General features: G+C 38.4%; 1 protein-coding gene across 5 annotated transcripts in view; it reads right to left on the reverse strand.

Annotated features, from left to right (window-relative positions):
* Positions 1 to 19,806, reverse strand: part of LOC101938743 (von Willebrand factor D and EGF domain-containing protein-like) — a 251,180-nt gene that overhangs the window by 130,909 nt on the left and 100,465 nt on the right. For all 5 annotated transcript variants that reach the window (XM_065561612.1, XM_024106535.3, XM_065561614.1 and 2 more), the window contains 4 exons: positions 17,019 to 17,092; positions 8,872 to 9,145; positions 5,513 to 5,727; positions 273 to 1,225 (listed from right to left, as the gene is read on the reverse strand). In XM_065561612.1, the coding sequence (XP_065417684.1) occupies positions 273 to 1,225; positions 5,513 to 5,727; positions 8,872 to 9,145; positions 17,019 to 17,092 (1,516 nt within the window). The remainder of the gene's footprint in view (positions 1 to 272; positions 1,226 to 5,512; positions 5,728 to 8,871; positions 9,146 to 17,018; positions 17,093 to 19,806) is intronic.

A 19,806-nucleotide genomic window follows, 5' to 3' on the forward strand; every position in this document is an offset into this window, starting at 1 on the left:
AGATGTAAAGAAAATCGCTTCTGTAAAACCAATTTGTTAAGGGGCTTCTAAAATCCATTTTTAAAACATTACTGCAGTGAAAAAGCGAAAGACCAGTCAACCATATATGTTGTTCAGCTTTTCAAGGTCAAAAGCACTGATTACTAATTCATCAAATAACTTACTGGTAAAGCTGTTTGAAGAGCAAACAACTCTGTGCAGATGTTTCACCTAATAACTCTAATACCATAAGAAGATGGGCAGAATAGGAACAAACAGAATGTTTTACTCACTCTTGGCAATGCGACAGTCATAGGAACTGTGGTCTTCAAAGCACCGGCACCCCCATTCTGTGCACTGTCCGTTGCCATTACAGAAATTGGGACACCTGAGAGCTGTGAGTATTTCCTCGTGAGTGGCAAGTAGCCCATTTGCTGCATGAAACAGCTGAGTTCTATTTTCTAGCACTTTTCTTTCACACTCATTTTCCAAAAATGCTATCATTGCACTTTCCCACGCCAGGTCATCCTTGAGTTGCAGATCTAACAGGCACATATCAATTGCCTCATCCAGCTGTCTCCCAAGGATGTCTTTACAGATGGTGCCAATAGTAGAATTAGCAAGAACCTGCTGACAGATCTCCAAGGCTTTGGTTGAGGTTAGGCCACCTTGAGTAGGCCATATTGACTGAACGTTGGGCCGAATCCCTTCAAAGTAATCCTCTGGGAAAAAATATGCAAAGTTTTCCAAGTCCTTTTGACTCTCGTTTTGAAATGGGTAAAAAGGTAAGTATTCATAATAGTCTTCTTGCCTTTTTGCTCTATCTAGCACTTCTTCTGGTTTAGTGGAGTTAATAAAACTATTGTTTTTTTGATTTTTCAAGGAAACTTTTTTTGAGTATTGTTTTAATCTGCCATCGCGGCTATCTCGCTTTTTGACTGATTTAGGCAGATATCTTTGATCAAATGCTTTGGCCAACAATTTCCCATCACTTCTTAAAGTAGATTCTATTTCTAAGTGAGTGACATATTCTGATGTAACATCTAGGTATGGGATTGCAGAAGTATAATCCACATTATCATAATGGCAGCCCAAAGATTGCGGGAAAGAACTCTGAAAGGCATTTTGTGTATTTATAGAGTGCAGAGATAGAGTATGCTCCTTCTGACATCTGCAGTAATTTTTCCTTTTCTCCCCTTCAGAGATTGGTGGAGTCTTGTCAAATAAACTCATCCCTGGGGGTATTCTGATTAAAAAAAAAAAATAAAGAGATTGGGGAAAAAAAATAAACGGCTTTCAACAAATTGGTCCATAGCATTAAATCAACTTTCTTTTCTGAAGTCTGGGTCCCAATCCAGCAAAACATTTAAGCGTGTTCTTTACTTTAAGCATGTGAATAGTTTCAGTGGTTTTACAGGCACCTTTGCATGACCCTTCCTGAATTGCACTATGCAGTCCATGGATGGCAATGGGGCTATTTGCTATCATGTGCTTAAGTGCTTTGCTGGATCAGTGCCTACTTGCATGACTTCAATTTACAGAATTATTTTAAAGGACACATTTTTCAGAAAATGCATATTATCATTTTTTTACACAAGGTGTCTGATACATTCCTGATATAACTCAACTGAAGCCAGGGGAATTACACTATGAATATAGCTCAAAAAGTTCATTTTAAACTCTTGTATTAATTTAGCACTCCCTGCTCTAATTATTAAACAACATCTTCTCTCCCTTCTGATTTAGTGCATTCATATTTTTGCCTTTTAAAAATGTTATTCCTTTCAAAAACATTTGTGTGGTAGGCTTCATTTCATTATTATAATGTAAGGGAGCTTCTTTTATTTGAACTTTCCTGTCATTGACACACCCAACTGAATCTTATTGATCACAAAGATGTGGCATCACAGAAGCCGAGACTCATTACATTACTTTCTTAATTTAGTCCAGCAGTAATGATGGGGGTACTTCTAGAGAGTTTCAGTTTGAATAAGCAACCATAATTAAAGTTTGGCTGGAAGTCTCATGAGAACAGAATTTCTTGTGATGTTATTTATACAGCATCAGGAGAGTTCTTGGTGCTTTATAGTTATGTAAGATACAGTTCCTGCCCCAATCTTTTGTCGTACTTGAAATATGAGAGAAACAAAATTTCTTGAAGTATTTTGGTAATTCTGCTTCCCGACCCAGGCTAAACCTAGAAATTCAGGAAAATGAAAAAGAGTGCACCAAAATTTCAGAACCTCAGAAGAGGTCTGGTACTACTGTGGGGGCAGGGTTATCTTATCCAGTTCATCCATTGAAAGCAGTACATTCAATAGAATGATTGTAGACACTAATACAATACTAAAAATTTTACGAAGTTGTCAGAGTGACAGAGGAAAAGGGAACCATTATTGGGCGATTCAAGTGGTCCCCTTCTAGATATGATATATGAATTTGGCGTTATATTAAATATTTGGCAAAATGAGTAGATACAAAGAACACAATTTGATTTGAGATTTTCATAATCCTAGAATTTTTCAAATTAATGACACTGAGCTAGATATTGAGTTACTGCTGTGAGTGAATTGGTAAATACAATAGCCATTATGCACTCAACATTAGCCTTCATACAGTTTAAGACAATAGGATGTGTTTTCTTGAGAGAGGGAATGATGAAATTACTTATTGTTCTTTTTGAAAAGGGCAATGGGAGCTTTAACTTCCAACTGGATGCATGCCAGACACCTTCCCTAGTGCTGCATGGTAGCATCACCCACAAGTGAGGCTGGCTAAGAGGAAAGAGTCCTATTATCAGTTGTGTTGTAAAGACACCTAACCTAACTAATGCAGCAGAATTTTTAGAGGTCCTCACAGAAACCTTACACTCAAAGGCAATTATTTCTAGAGCTAAAAGAAAAATGGAATTTTCATCCAGTAGGAAATTCTGATATGTTGACATTTGATTTCATTCTGATTCAGGATGGAATGTTGAACTATTGAAACTTTAATGCAAATGAAAAGTTCAATAAATTTGATTCAGATATGTCAAAATGTTCCATTTCAACCTTTTCAATCAAAACAAAATGTCTTGATTTTCCCAAATCAAAACATTTAATTTTGGTTTGTCAATCTGAAATATACTGTTTTGTTTCTGTTTGAGTCTACATTATTCTCTGCATCCACCTGATCCACTGCGGTGCCTCATGGAAGTTGTAATTTGGGTGTCTCATGTCCCATTCCCCAGTACGGGCAAGACTACATCTCTAATGATATACCATGGTCTCTCCCTCTGGCTGAAAGCCTGCAGAGTCTCATGGGAGTCCTATGACCATGGTTCACTATGGAAGATGTAGTCTGACCAGGGAGACTGACCCAAACGAGAGAAAGGAGGCATGAGACACCTGAACTACAACTTCCATGCACAGAAGCTCCAACAGATGCAGAGATTAATGTCAAATCAAAACTCAATGAAATGTTTCAATTTGGGTTTACCTGAAATGAAACTAAATGTTTCATTGAAATTTTCCTCATGGAAAATTGAAAAGTTTAGGCACAACTCAACATTTTCTCAGAAAAATTATTCAGTGTTACTCTTGAAGATAAAAGGAAAAGAGCATGTTGGCTACTCTCCCATCAGATGATGGTATGGAGCTTGCATGCCATAGAATTTCTATTCCTTTTTGGTAAGGACGCTATTTTAAAGACTTGGAGGGTTAGATGCAATTTTATGTGTAAAGTTGCCATTTGGAAAAGCTGCTGTTTAAAGAGCTCTGTGCCATACTGACCCTGCAGCTTTTTTAGAGGTGTCAGCCAGGGAGAGAACTGAACTGCCAGATGGTGAATGCTCCAACTAGCTTCAGGTACTGGAGAGTCCTAAAGTCTACAGCAAAAGTTAAATTTGTCACCAGTCCCTCTCCCCCAAAAGGAGCACCACCTGCCTTTCCTGAGCGCAACACGGTCTTGTCCTTGTCCCTGACAAGTGCTGGAAAATTCTTCTCCATTCCAAGTGGACAAATAACGTAAAGTTCCCCCTAAATACTGTATCTTCTGTTGGCTGCTGGTCCCCACACAGAGCTACTACAAATTCTCCAGTCACTCTCTTAGCTGTAGAATAGCTTACCCACCTCTTGCCAGCCTGTTGCCATTTTGGTCTGAGGAATGGGTTGGCATCCAGTAACAGGGACTAGTGGTTCATGTTGGAGCTACAACCCAAGAGAGAGAGACAATGTTCCCACAAGAAAGGAGGAAAGCTGGGAATGGCTCCTGCCAGGAGTCCCAGATTTCCCCTTCTTGTAGTCAGAAAACCATCTTTCCTTCCACCTAAGTAACCCCCCAGTAGCCACATCTACATCTAGGAAATGGATAAGCCCCCAAAAGATTAAACCCATGGGATTTAGCCACTATTCTATGGATTAATATATAGGAAACTGAGTGCCTCTAACTTTGAATCTTGTATGTGCTGCTCACAACTACAGCTCAAAATACTCATCAACTAAATTAGGATGATTAATGGCTTCATCTGATTTTATGTAAGTTGAATACAGTTTAATTGTGTGTTCTTTTCCTAAAATTCAATAAGTTTGAAGTCTTTTTTAATTACAACAAAGATGGGTCCTGGATGCACTGACAGGATGCAGAATCAGGATTAGTAAGACTAGGGTTCAGATCTGAGACAGAAATAAGCATTAGGGTTTGGGTTTGGGTTCAGATTCAACTGCACCAAATTCCATGAACTGTTCTTCCAGTCCCAAAGGGTGGAAATCTCATGTCATCAGCTGATCTTGCAATATTTCTCCTGGTGGGCACCTCACAAGAACAGAGGTCTTCATATTTTTATTTTGGACCAAATTTTGTAATAGCGGGTGTCCTGAAAACAGTTAATCACCAACCAATCAAGCACTGCAGAATAGTTCCATTCTGGTTTTGAAATGACCTGGACCCAGAACTATAAGGCCATATTTGGATTCAGGAATTAAAATATGGGGCAATGGAAGTCCCTGATATGGAAAGGGATCAGAATCCATGTTCCAGACTCTCTCTTTTAGAAAGCAAGAGTTTCAAATGCCCCATTGTCTTTAACTGAATAGATATTAAGTTTTAGCATGCTACATTTATTGCCACTCTTTGTCAAAATGTAATATTTAATTGTATAGTCACATGTTGTAATTAGTTTTCAGGAATAAAAGAGCAAGGGAAATACCAAATACTTAATTAATCCCTATTGTCAGTTATCTACATTTTTGAGAGTGAGTGAGAACTGAATTTTTTTAACAGCTGAGTGGGATCTTAACACAGCTGTTAACATATCATCTCTTGTGAATATAAAACTTCTCTCTCAGTAAAAGAGCTTCTTATGTGTAGTGTAGAGACTGAAAAATAAGCTTTTGTTGTGTTTGTGGTGATAATGGACCTCTAGCCCTCCTTTGATTGATTAGGCAGAGGTCTTTTTGAGGTCATTAAAAGACCATGTAATGAAGTAAATGTATAGACACTCCTTTAAGTGATGTTACAGTATGACTTTCAGGTTTGGAATCCTTTAGCTCTGTACCTCCAGTCTTCTATGAAGTCTTCCTCAGGCATGTTACTCTGGTGTGATAGTAAAGGACTCCCGCTGGTGTTATGGAAGTCATTATGACTGTTCCCATCAAAGATGCCACACAAACCTCTGGTGCTGTTAAAATCGATGCTTGGCGCCCTGACTGTCAAACTCATTCCCCACTCACTTATATCAGCTCGAACAAATGCTCCTGAAGGGAAGATGATCTGAAGAGGCAGAAAAACCCAGCGAATTGAATCCATTAGCAAGATTCTTCTATAATAAAAAAGTGTGTTCCCTCTCCGCCCCCCCAAAAAAAATCAAAGCAAGAAGTTGGCTATGCTGTTGGTAATTTAATGCCACTTAGACACACTGTAAACATTTATTTTACAATGATGCTTTCGGTTTTATTTACAATGATGCTTTCAGAGTTTTTGGTACTAATATCTGATACCATCATATAAATATAAACCCACACAAGTGCCTTCCTTTTTAAAATTAATAATTACATTCACTGAAGTTTACCGATTGGTAAGTTACCAACTAATTTTTAAAGCTGTTACCATGATAAGACCACCCCTGTGTTTTTGCCTGGGAAATTTTCTTTTCTTTAAATTGCTAAGTCTGGAAAATAGCTTTCTTCCCTTTGAAAAACTGTTGAATTTTCCAAGACTGGTTTACACAGAAAACTATTATTTTAAACTAGATAAAGTAATTTTCTCATTAAAGAACCTTTTAAAGGGGGGGGGGAAACTTGAGGGTTCAGACAAATAAATGGCTACTTTATTTGTTTTCTTGTGCTGAAAACCTGGATTTAAATTTGGACTTTGATCACGAAAATAAATAAGCTCGATGAATTTAACTTACAGCTGTAGTTTCAGGAGTGACACTGCTTTATTTTGCAGGGGCTCAGCTTGAGACACCATGGGCCTGTTTTTTCAGATATGCTAAGACTGGGGGCAGGGATAGCTCAGTGGTTTGAGCATTGGCCTGCTAAACCCAGGGTTCTGAGCTCAATCCTTGAGGGAGCTGCTTAGGGATCTAGGGCAAAAATCAGTACTTGGTCCTGCTAGAGGAGGCTGGACTCAATGACCTTTCAGGGTCCCTTCCAGTTCTATGAGATAGGTATATCTTTATTATTATATAACTTGCAACTCCCATTGATTTCAGTTGGAGTTGTGGTTGCTTAGTACTTCTGAAACTCAATTCACTTCAAGCTGGGCACCCAAAATCAGTACCCACTGTTGAAAATTTTGACCTTAGCCCCTTAGAAATTTGTCCACATCACACAACCAGCACACAATTTGGCTCATGTGACACCCTCATATTTCTCCCCTTGAAATCAATGGCAGAACTTCCACTGACTTCAGTGACACAGGAGTAGGAGCTACCAGAGCCCAGAGCATAGCATGAGGTACCGTACATCAAGGCTAATACAAGCTACAGAATCGGGCCCATGCAATAGGCTGAGTTGTGTTTGGATGAGTCACAAAGTTAGTCCCCCGAGGAAGGAAAGTAGGATTTAGTCTATTAGTTTCTTGCTTTCCTAGACGAGAAATTAAAAAAGCAAGTATATTTTAAGAAGCAAATTTCTGAACAACTGAATAGTGGAATGATTCACTAGACTTGAATCTTGCTTATAAGGTCGTATTTCCTTAATTTTTAATTTAATTTGTAGGGCAGGACAGCTGCAAGTTGAAACAGAGCTATACAGTACTCAGTTACCTTTTTGAAACTAACCTAGAGCTGTGTGAGTAACTGATTTTTTGGTGTTTGCTGGGCATTCAAAAAAAAACTTCTTTCAGGTCAGTCTAAAATGATTTTTTAACTTTTTTTTTCTACCAACCAAAAAGTAAAAATAAATATAATATTTCAGGTTGAATAAAACATTTCGTTTGAGGATAAATGAAATGTTTCATTTTCAAGATTTTCAAAACAATTTTAATTAAACTGAAGAAAAGTTTGAAATGCAGGGTCATTTCAAATTATTACACTTTATTTTGAACATATTGAAACAAAACATTTTGAGTTGTTCAGATTTTTTTTTCGGACTGAAACAATTTGGCAAATTCGACATGAATCTGTGAAATGTTTTGGTTGACCCAAATCTGCATGTTTTTGGTGGCAAAAAGTTTTGGCTGAAAAATTTTGCCATGTTCAACTAACACATGCCAACTGCCTTCCAATTACACACTTTCCTCCAAAAAGGAGTTTGTGTTTAAAATCTCGGCTATCAGGACACTATCTGCTATTTCAATGTTCTGCACTGTTTGGACTATATTTTCCCCCTCACTCATGTCCCATGGAAACTCAGTTGGATATAAACCCCAATGGAATCAGTGGGGTTTATATGAAGTTAAATTAGGACAAAATGTGGCCCTATAACTCCTAATTCAAAGAAAGTGATTACTAGCAATATTCAAAATATATTCACAATGTTAAAGATTATTCTAGTAATAAAACTGTAATTATACTGTATTCAGTTGTAATGTGAAATGAAAGCTATTTTCCTGCTTTTGCTCCCTTTCTGCAATTAAGAAACTTTAAATAACTATGTTATCAAGACCTTTTCCAAGGCAGAAGATGATGCTCAAACCCCTCACCCTAACATTGTTTTGGCTCCTTATGGCCCCTTTCTTACCCAGAATATTTTCTAGTAATAAATCTTGATGTTGAAATTTTAGGACAAAATTCTCAGCTTGGATCTCTCTAGTGCAGTCTGCACTTTTTCATTCAGTGATTTCAGGGAACACCTTCTGGACTAGAGATCTTCAATGTGGATGAGAGATTCAAAGTGCAGACTGGAAAGCACAGTAGTGCTTTCTAGGTAAATAATTTGTACTAAATCAGATGTGCTGTAGAACCATCTTCATTGTGTGATCTCTCATCTTATACTTAGATCACAAGTTTTTCAGGGCCGTCTCCTTGTTATGTAATTGTATAGTGCCTAGCACAGTGGGTGCCCATGGGACTGCTAGATACTACCATAATACAAACAACAAATAATATTCATATCACTTTTGGCTATGTCTTTGAGTAACACCCATCCACTCTTGTTAGTTTCATGTTTTGTTTTATGTTTGATCATTACCTGTTAGGTTCACTCCCTCTGGGGCACCTGGCATTGGCCACTGTCAGTAGACAGGATACTGGGCTAGATGGACCTTTGGTCTGACCCAGTATGGCTGTTCTTATGGTTCAGTTAACACATTAGCCAGCATTTTCCCTCAGACTGGTTTTCTCAATAACTGTGGCTTTCACTGTAAGCACTCTGATGGCTGCAGGTGTATGTGTAGTAGTTACTTAATTCAGAAATATATAATTAAAGTCAAAGCAACTTAAAAAAAAAAGAAACCTAAAGGTCCACCTACGGTAATTTTTTCCCCTCCGTAGGACTTCATGATTTTGACACGTTGAGGTGATGCTCCAATGCTTTTAATAGACAGCTGAGGTCTGGTTTCCTGAAACTGACCATTACACATGTCTAGCAGGATGATGTCATTACCCTCCCATGCAGCTACACCGCAGTTGCAGGCAACAGCATACTGGCGGCTTCCACAGTCCCACTGTCGTACATGTACCTCAAACACACGGGCCAGGCTCTTGCACAAAAGAAAGGTTCCAATTTTATAATTATCGTAACGCCTACACAACAAACAAACAAAAACAGGATTTTCAGACCCAGGGTGTACACCTGTCATGACTGTGTGTTTGTACTCCAACAGCTACACTTTTTAATTAGGCCAGCATGATGGCTGGCCTTGGAGGAGAAAGAAAATTAACACATGGGAAAGCATATATTCAGCACCATACACAAGCTAATACCACTGGAGTTATTAGCTGGAAATGGATAAGAATTCATGTGAGAGCTGTTAGCTGTCTAAGAGCTACTGCTATGGCAACAGGCATGGATGAAAAAGATAAACATTTGAGAAAAGCAAATGGGAAATAATCCCTGCCTCCAGGACTTAATAAATACGTTTTGGTTGTAACTGGATGCTCTACGGCATGGTATTCTTCACAGCAAAATCAGTGCTCAAATAACTTCTTCTGTGACTAATCACTAAATTTTACAAGGCTGACTGGGGCTAGGTGAACATTGCATACGAAAAATTAGGACTCTCCTGGAAAACTGTTAAAGTGAAGTCATTTCTCCCCCTTAGAATGACTTCACCATAAGCATAAGTTTCACAATAACTGGATTTGCAATTGGCACACTGCAATGTGTTGAGTAATTTGGAACTTTCATTGTGCTCTACTACAAATGGAGTTTCAGTCTGTCTGAATTCACTGTGGAACTAATTCTGCAGTTGTTAGTCAGTCAGTGTTATTCTGGCAAATTTCCCACAGACCTCAATCTGAATTTTGCTTGAGTAAGGACTGCAGGATTAGGGCCTACAAGTGGATTCTCTTGTATTTCCAAATGCCTCTATTTTCTCACATTGTAATTACTTCTTGCTCTTATCCCATATATTGCTCTGGCAACTGGAGGAAACAGTGGCTATGCATTTTATGGAAATTGTGAGGGACTTCTTTGAATGAATCAATTGCTAACCACCTTTTGAAAGCAGTGCTTGGTAACATCTTCCTTTTAAACAGCTATGTTTGGTTTTAAAACAGATTTGTAGGAATCTACAATTAATAGAAAACAAATTATTATTTTTCATGTTGAAATTTTCTATATTATGCAAGGAAAGTTCAAAAATAATTACAACCAATGAAAATAAAGATTAGGATTTTTTTTGTGAAGTACTGCTTCAGAAACAGCCCTATGCCTTTTACAGTTCTCCTCCCCCTTGCCCCTTAGAGAGAAGCACACTCTGTAGAAGTGTATGGAGTTTGGAATAAAGCAAGAAAATAGAGATTAACTGTTTGTTTGTCATAAAATTTGATTTTACTCCATCTTGAAAAACTCAGCGAAGTTGGCTGTAATGAGAGAACACTTTTGATGGGCTTGACTCATCTTTTTTTCTAATCAAGTACATAAATCCTGAGCACGCTGTTCAACAACTGGGACAAAATACTGATTAGAACTAAAGGGAGCATTAAAAAAATTCATCTCTCTTTTAATGTCAAACGATTGGCTCCTATGGATATATCCATATGAGGAAGATAAGGAGATGGAAAACTCTGAGAATCATCTTCCAAAACTTCCTTCAAATAGAAGAACAGGAGTACTTGTGGCACCTTAGAGACTAACAAATTTATTAGAGCATAAGCTTTCATGGACTACAGCCCACTTCCTTTTTCAGGTGCAGGCATTTTGAAGGAGGGTGGTCATGAAAGAAGTAGGGCATGCATGAGAGTGGCTACATTTAAACTCTGCTGGTCTATCATTTAAATACATAAGACTCTCTTAACACAGGTACATAACTGTCTTTCACAGAAATGGAACTATTCACTCATATTAATGTGTATAGACTATGGGAGCCCAATCCAACTCTTATTGAAGTCAATGGGAGTCCTTCAGTTAGGTCATGCCATAGATCATGTAAAATGTCAGACTTGCAAAATGTCTTCATTTTTAAATGGAAGCCTTAAGCTGGTGTTGAATTACTTGAATGCAAAATTGAATCTAAACAGATATGCTTTTGTGACACTCATAAAAATGTCATGACAGCCATATAGGCAGCAGTGGAAAATTAAATACCGCTAAACAGTAGGAAAAGATTTTACTATATGCTTTTTTTATGTTTGCCCCAAATGTGGAAAGCTTAAGTCAGAAGAATAACCTTAACCCCCTCCCCCACACCTCCCGCCCTACACTTATCTATCAGTCTATCTTTACCACACTCATCACTATGCTGTTATACTGTACTTTACTGTTGCAACCCACTCCCAAGGACACTCCAGCACTCATTCTCCTTTCCCATGAGGCTCCCCCAGCCTTGCCTCTTCCCTCGTCTTATTTAATTTATTTCATTACTTCTGCTCCCAAAACATCAGCTACTGAAAGGCACCATTTACGATTAATCTGTTCACTTGTCCATAGGACTGCTGTCCTTGCCAGTGAGAGCTATTTTATGTTGGTCTGTGTCCTACAAAGTGTTAGTCAGAGGGAAAATGAAGGATATACTTGGGAACCAGAATACATTCGCATTTTATTTTTTGTAGCAAGCATTTTATAAAAGAAAAAGAGGCTCAGTTGATTTGCATGATCTTACTGGGCCAAATTCATCCCTGGTCTCACTTCACTCAAGTACTTGGAGTTACCAGAGTCAAATTTAGATCCAGTTACCAGACATGTGAATGTCAAGATAAAGCGGACAGAACAGAGTGGATCAGAACAATGAGTTGTGATTCGCTAGTGACATATGGCTCCACATCCCAAGCTGCATGTGGATAACACCATGTACAGGATAGTTAGGCTTGGTGGAATTCCGTTTTTATTGTTTTATCGTTTTGATGGTAATAGCAATGTTTATTTGTAAGCATTTTTTCTATTTTAATCTATTTAAATGTTCACAGTTGTGGGAAATTATGGGGAGGTCAGAAAATAATTATTTAATGATAGTAGATGTTGAGATTCAAAAAGTTAAGGCTTTATAACTGGGAAAACACAAACTGTCAACTTCACATGTCAAAATATACAAAGTAAATATCCTTAAATAAAACTTTAATAAGTTTTCAAGCAGCATTCTTTTTTACTCTACCTATCTGTACATTTCAATTATTATCAATGGAAATATTTTTGTTGGTTAGTATGTGTACAGTGAGATTGACCAACATTTTACCAACATTTACTGATAAAAATTTAATTCCTCCAAGCCTAAGGCTAGTCAGTTCTAAAGTAATCATGGCAGCATTGAATAGAAGAATAGAGGCAGCATCAATGGCTTTTCCTAGATGAATAGGTCAGTGTATGTGGGAAAATCTGTAAAGACCCTGATGTTTTAACATTCCCACTCCCCTAAAAGCTGGGATATGAATAAGATCCCTTTGCCCTTGCTACATTTAATAAAAGCAAAGCAGATGAGAAACTGAACATACCTAATACCTCACCCATGTTTTTGTAAGATATTTACTCCATCCCAGAGTTAAATGAACTTCCAGTTACTCTGCTGTGCATTATAGGTGTGGGGCCTTTGAAGAAAGCAAAACTTGTGGCTTGACTGCATTGCCCTACAGTTTGGACCTCAGTGTGCACCAAAGAGCTGCACTGTAACTACTCCTCTGTGTGGACACTGCAGGTGCAAACTAAAAGATTCCTAGTTCACTTTAACATAGTCCTCTTCAAATGGGATTACATTAAGGTGAACTAGGAACCTTTTAGTTCACATCCACAGTGTCCAGGGGGACTTACAGCACAGCACTTTGGTGCATGCCGCTATTCACAACCCTGTAGTCCAGGGGTCGGCAACGTTCGGTACGCGGCTCGCCAGGGTAAGCACCCTGGCGGGCCGGGCCAGTTTTATTTATCTGATGATGGGGCAAGTTGGCCATCCCGGGCAAATGGGGGCAGCGAGAAGCTGCGGTCAGCTCATCGCTCGAACCGTTGCCGACCCCTGCTGTAGTCTGATGTGAGGGGAAATGTGAGGGGATTCTGTGGAGCATGAGAGGTGGAGAACTATCTTATAGGGTTCTCATCCTCCCTGGAGATCGGTAGCTTGTGATCATAGAAGAGAGGCTTTTTGCTTTTAAATAGGCATTTGCAACAGGATGGTTTCCCACAGAGCCGAGATCTGTGACTTTCCTTGATTTGTGGGCATCAAGACAAAGAATTTTTCTGGCAGCCTGGGCCTTGCATGCAGGAGCGCCGCCAGCTTTTTTGTGCATGTTGCAGGATGAAATTAATCCAGAGGAAGGTAGGCCTCTACGATGCAGTTGCATGGGAGTGGGCAAAAGCAGAACAGCCACACAAGGGGTCTATACATTGGCTCTGCTCACTGTGAAGGAGGCTGCTGGGGGTAGGCTCAGGAACTATTGGCTCCATGCTTAGGTGAAACCCCAGCAAACTGACCAAAGAGCTGAAGGCTGGAACAGTAGTCATGGAAGAGTTGCATTATTATCCCAGTGACCTACCTGCAGGTTGGAGTGGCAAATTCTATTCCCTCCATTCTCAGGCATAGACCTTTAAACTTACCTCCCTGCACAAGTGCAGTTATTCTGTTCAGGAAGTGGTGAATTTCACCCCTAGAGAATACTGATGCATAGATTTAATTTACATGCTCCAGAAATCTAAAAATTCTCCTTTATAAGGTGAAATGAAAAATAACACTAATTATATATAAATTACCAACCAAGCAGTCTTAGGTGTTTTAGATATTGCCATAAAAGAGGTATCTTAGTACTTAGCTTGAAACTGATAATTCACTTTTAAGAATCTACAATTTATGATGTGAAAGGCTTTTATATTTATAATGCATCATAACTAATAATGAAGCCTATACTTTCTCTTTGCCAGGCTTGCAAATTTGTTTAATTTAAAAGGCATTTTGCTATAAAAGGAAGTGCTCTTTCAGAGCTTTAGCCAGTATAATTAATATCATTGCACTTCTATGCATCAACACACTCAAACTGTTGTACTGTAAAATATGACACTTTGCCCCCCTGACTATTAGTCTCTCCCTTTAGTCAAAAGAATTATTAGGTAGATGTTTCTATAGAAATGTATTAATAAAAGTACATGGCAAACTATTTTTTATGTAATACGCATTCCTTGAGGTAGGCATACAGAAAGGGTAAACTATTGTCCCAAGGATAAGGTCAGTACTTTAATTATTTAATTAATAGCCTCGCATTATGCTAACCCAGATGGAATGTGCATGAGGTAGCCAGATTACAAGCTGTTGAGTGGTTGTTTCTCACTAGGAGAAATAAAAAGTCATAAAATAATCTCTGTTCACTAGAGCTGGTCAAAGTTTTTGACTCAAATTTTCCCAATGGAAAATGCATTTTGTCAAAATCAATATTTTCCATGGAAAAATGTGGATTTAAATTATGTATTTCACTGTCCTAACTGATACATTCAAAATAAAAAAATAATTTTCAACAGAAAATGTAAATGAATTTTTTCATTTCGATGTATTTTTCTTTTGATTTTTGGAAACAAAACATGTTCACTTTTGGTTTTGGGTCTGGTTTTCCCCATCTTCTCTCCCTTTTTTACTTCCCCCAACTTTTGCTGGAGGGAAAGCGTTAAATATACGAAAGTATGGGGAAAATCTCACTCATCACTGGAAAAAGTTGCCTATCTCTCCCGTTTTAGGTCTCAATCTCTCAGAGAATCCTTCATGGTGTCCCATGGAGAGCGGGTGGAAAGGTGATAAGGTGGCAGCTGACCACCCTTCTTCCACACCAGCATTCCCTGGAAGGTTCTGGGCCAATGGGATCTGCTACCCTGTCTTTAGGCTGGTGGGGTTCTATGTACAAGGATAGGAAGAATGTATTTGTTTGGGTTACAGTGCTTTACTGGTCTGATACCAATACCTGGGGAAGAGTTGATTGTCTGTCTTTTATATTCTCCATCCTCTTTATCTATCCCCCTCTCTTTATCTATCCCAGTGCCATGCAAGATGCACATCTCCATTCAAACACAGCTTTTTCTCACATGTGCTTTTTATGAACATAAGGAGATGATCAAAATTTGCCTCAAAATTTATCTGTCAGCTGTATGCCTCTAGCAAGGTACAAACAAGGATTGCATTCCCATTATTCCTTAGATGCAGTGTAGCTTTAAAACTAGTTCATCACATATATTAGAATTTGAAAGATTAACGTTGTGGAATATATAGATAGAATGCTTGGCTAACTGATGACTAATAGGGCAAGGGGGAACATAATAATATTTGAAAGAGAGGAATTATTTACAATAATAGAAGAGAATATAACTAGGAGTGATGGGATGGTGAAATTAAGAGTAGGAAACTTGGCTGAATATCAAGAAGTTCCTGAAAGTGAGTTGTATTAGTCTGTGGAATAAATCTCCTGAGAGAGCTGGCAGAAGCCCTGTTACTTGGCTCATTTAAAACTAGACTGGATAAAACATTAGTGATGATCCAAAAGGAAGAAATCCTGCTGTATCTGGAGTGGTAGGTAGGATGGATGAGATGACCTGCTGGGCCTTTTCCATTGCAAGATTCTATATTCTGAAGGAGAGCTTGTCATATACGGACATTCCTTATCAACTGCCAATAGTAACTTCAAATCTATTATTGGTAACATTTCTCAGAAACATCCCAACTTGCAATCAATAATGGGATTGCACAGGTGTAACTTGTAGCAAATGTTGGCCTAATAACATTAATTTAATGAGTGGATTATTGAATAAAATAAAATAAAATGTCTTATAGGCTCTCTCATTTTCCGATATAATGTTGTGCTAGATAGCCGAGAAGGCACTTCTGGTTTATAATTCTATTCTCCTTGGCTTATGACTTCCTCAGAATTGCCTATTTGGAGGACATTTCTCATTCCAAGCTCAGAAGTGAAATTATTTTATGTTGTTAAAGTTTAGTCTTTTTTGCAATTTTTGAGTTATCTGGTTATGAAAAATAACAGTGGGATAGTGAAAAATTTGTTAGGAAGCCTGACTGCTGCTGAGATGACTTAAACTTAGTCAGTATTCGGAAGTCCAAACTTGTAGGTCCAAGTCTTCTGGTAGAGTAAACCACATAGCTCCACTGAAGTCAATGAAGCTAAACCGATTTACTCTAGTGGAGGATCTGGCCCATAATGCTGGAAAAGAAATGTGGACTTTGCAGTGTTTGAAAAACACAGTTAGTTAAGAAACAAAGTAAATTAAGTTATCAGTGAATGCAGAAAATATACTGTATACATTATTTTTGAAACTCAGTTAATAGCTCAGAGTGTAGATAATTCCAGGTATTCAGGGAGGATATATAAATATTCATGCATCCTAGCTTTTAATTCCTCCTTGTATGTCTCTCTGAATTACTATTGCTACCTGTAAAATGGCATAAGGAGCTCCACCATGTGTGTCAGCTTTTCTGCTGGGGCCCATTTTCAAAGTCGGTGTCCTGACTAGAGTGTACTGCAATCTACAGAGCACGTAGTATTTGAAATTGGGACCATTGGAGCCCAACAGGTGGGACACCAGACTTGCTGAGTCTCTTCTGATGCTTAAGGTATAAAATTATGATCCTGACCATTAGGAGGTTTACCAACAGAAACTGGAAATCAGGGAGATAATCTGAGATGATCAGGTTCAAATTCTGTAGTCCTTAATCAAGCAAATATTTGAATCAGGTAAAACTCCTGGAGTCTTCAATGGGAGTTTTGCTCAATCAAGGGTTGCAGAATTTAAGACTCTGTTTTTGACAAACTATTAAATCTAAGAAACCTTTTAGCTTCAAAATAAATAACTCACGTCATTTTAAACAGGAATTTAGACTTTTGGGAAAGAACCATGAATTTTCTCCAAAGCACTGTATCAATCACTAATAACAAACTATTATAACACTCCTAGGGTATTCTAATGGAACACCATATGCTGCATTCAGGAACTGAAAACTACAACAATCAAGCGAAATTATTTCAAGGTAGAAAGAATACTCACCTTCCATCAAATGTGATAATGTGTGGATCAGTGAAAGAGTAGCAGTTTCCTGTTGGGAGGTCTTGAACTGTGACCTGGTTAATATAAAATGTGTAATGAATACAATTTATGTAGCAGTTTCTCTTCTTTGTTTTCCCTCACAAAACTTTATGGGTAGCATTCAAGGGTCAAGTATAAACTGAAATCTGACTTATAAAACATGATGCAGAATGGGTACAGAATAGACTTCCTTTTTAAACAATTGAGTTTAATCACATACTGCCTGAGAGCTGGGTGTACTATTATTTCACCTACCTCTGTTTATTGTATTTCTTTACCCTGTTTGGTAAAAGAGAAGCTTTTCCTACTAAAATTCCCATTAATAAGCAGAACCCCGCCTAGAAATTACCAATAGTGTAGAACACTTATTAAATCACAATAATTTTAAAGCCTGAGGTCTGGCTTAATTATGGATAATTAGCATGTTTTAGTAGCCTGTACTACTACAGGTCCATAGGTTTGACCTTAAATTTATGGTTCATATTTTCAATATTTAATTCATTTAATGCAGACTGTGGACCGGGTTCTGAGATCAGTTACAGTGTAAATCCAGAGTAAACCCTTCCTGGTGTCAAGGAATCAGTGCAGTCTCCCTTAACTTCAAGGTTGCGGGAACCATCAGAATTGGGTGAAAGATAAAGGGCTGTATTAAGACTTCTCTCAGTTACAGCAGTGTAAAACTATCTTAAGTTAGATCAGCAATAACCCCTAAGAATTTCAGCCATCTGGGAGCAGAAATGACATGAAGAGTCAGGAACCAGTGGAGATATTATGCCTGCAAAAACTAGGAGAAGACCCAATGCCTCCAATGATGCTGGGGGGTGGGGGAGAAACTTACTTGTGGCACTTGCTACACCTGCGCCCTGTAGGGGTCCTTTGCATCTCCCATCCACTGGACAGAGAGACAAGACTATTGCCACATTGCTGCCCAAAAGGTGCCTCTGGGTGAAGGTATATTGCATAATATAATATCCAATTCTCACCTTGATAATGTAGAATCAGAGTGTGCTATTTGCGCACAGCCTATAGTAAGTTGTAGTGCAAAGGGCCCCATTTGCACTGGGGGAAGGATGAGCCATATGTGACACCCCTTTGTGGGATGAAACATGCTCCCATACATGCAGCCAGCCTACCCCCATTCTCTGGCCGTGACAGTCTACTCTTTGCTTGTTCTGTCTATCTGCTCCCAGAGGGAGGCATCTTAGGTGCAAACTCTGCACGTCATCAGGAACCCAGAAATGCAGTTCAATTAGTTCTGACATAGGGTGTGAAGCAGGAGGAAAAAGTGGAGGGTCCTTGCGCCTCCCTTTGTCACTATGCAGCCATGTGGAATCAGGCATAATGTAGTCTTTAGGAATAGTGGTGATTTTCAATAATGGATTAATGGGAGAAGGCGGGCTTCTCTCATGGAGATGAGCCCCTCAAATGAAGAGTTTGTACTTTTGCATATACATCATCAGCCTTGTGGTGATGCCACTCTGACACCTCATGTACGCTGGCCACCCACAGGTGTTAGAGTGCGCCCCTTGAGGAATGCAGAAGTGAAGTCCTCAGTGAAAAATGTTTTGGCCTGAAGTCAAATATAGTTGTATCTACCAAAAATTATGTAAAATAATTTTCTCTATTAACACCATCACCACATTCCAACTCACTCTCTCTCTCCAGCTCTTTTAATTAGCGAATCAATGCAAAGAGTGCAGTATATTTGCTTCCTAGGTAGTGGGGACCTGAATTTCTCTCAAATTGTTCTGCACACTTCAGCCATTCCATTTCCAGATAAATTTGGAGATTTATTAGGAAGCCTGCAGTATCCAAAGACTATTTTGATTTTAATATTCATGCTGAAGTTTTTCTTGGCTATGCTGGCGGAGGTGTTTAACATTAATGCTTCTAATTGCTTGCAAAACATCAACAGTAAAGTGAGATTTTTTTTGTTCTTGGAAGCTTGCTTTACTAGGATCAAATTTAATTTATTTTTTAAATAGTTAATTTAACTTTACATTTGCTCAGTTCTCATGTTTTAATAGAAACATGAATGCCATCAAAAATTAATATATGTTTGATTGCATTGAGCTAACTGCATTGTATTTGTGTTGAACTAGATTAAAGGTGCCTTTATCATCATAAGGACAATATTTAAAATATTTAATATAAAGACTATATCGAGGAAGAAAGGAAATGTACACACCTTTGTAATTATACTTTTTAAAGATACAAATACAGTACTCTGGATCTAATTTTGATCTCACTTCCTCCAGTGTAAATCAGGCAAAACTCCATTGAAATCATTAAGGTGATACCATTGTATAGCCATGGTAAGTGAGAATAGAATCAGTGTCACTCTTTGGGCCTTGAGGTAAATGATGCACATAAATCAGGACCAAGTTCATTAATCAGTATGTCTTCTATTGGTAAAAATATGCTACGTTGGATTTGCCACCTCTTTGTGAACTCTAGTTGAGTGCTATGTATGTTCTGACACTGTGTGACACTTTTAGTCTATCACATCATAATATCACTGTGGACTTCTATCAGAGCTCTCATCTGAGACTCAACAGGCCACAAACAGTGGGCCAAATTGTGTGTGCCTCACTCACTTGAACAGGCCTCCTGAAGCAAATGTAACTAAAGGAAGCGGGATTTGGCTCATTAATTAATTCTCATTATATTAATAATGCCCATTTTGTACATGGATAAACAGAGATACAGAGAGGTTAAGTGCCTCATTAGAAGCCTCATAATTACTGGC

This window comes from Chrysemys picta, chromosome 11, assembly GCF_011386835.1.
Source record: "Chrysemys picta bellii isolate R12L10 chromosome 11, ASM1138683v2, whole genome shotgun sequence".
Classification (NCBI taxonomy): Eukaryota; Metazoa; Chordata; order Testudines; family Emydidae; genus Chrysemys; species Chrysemys picta.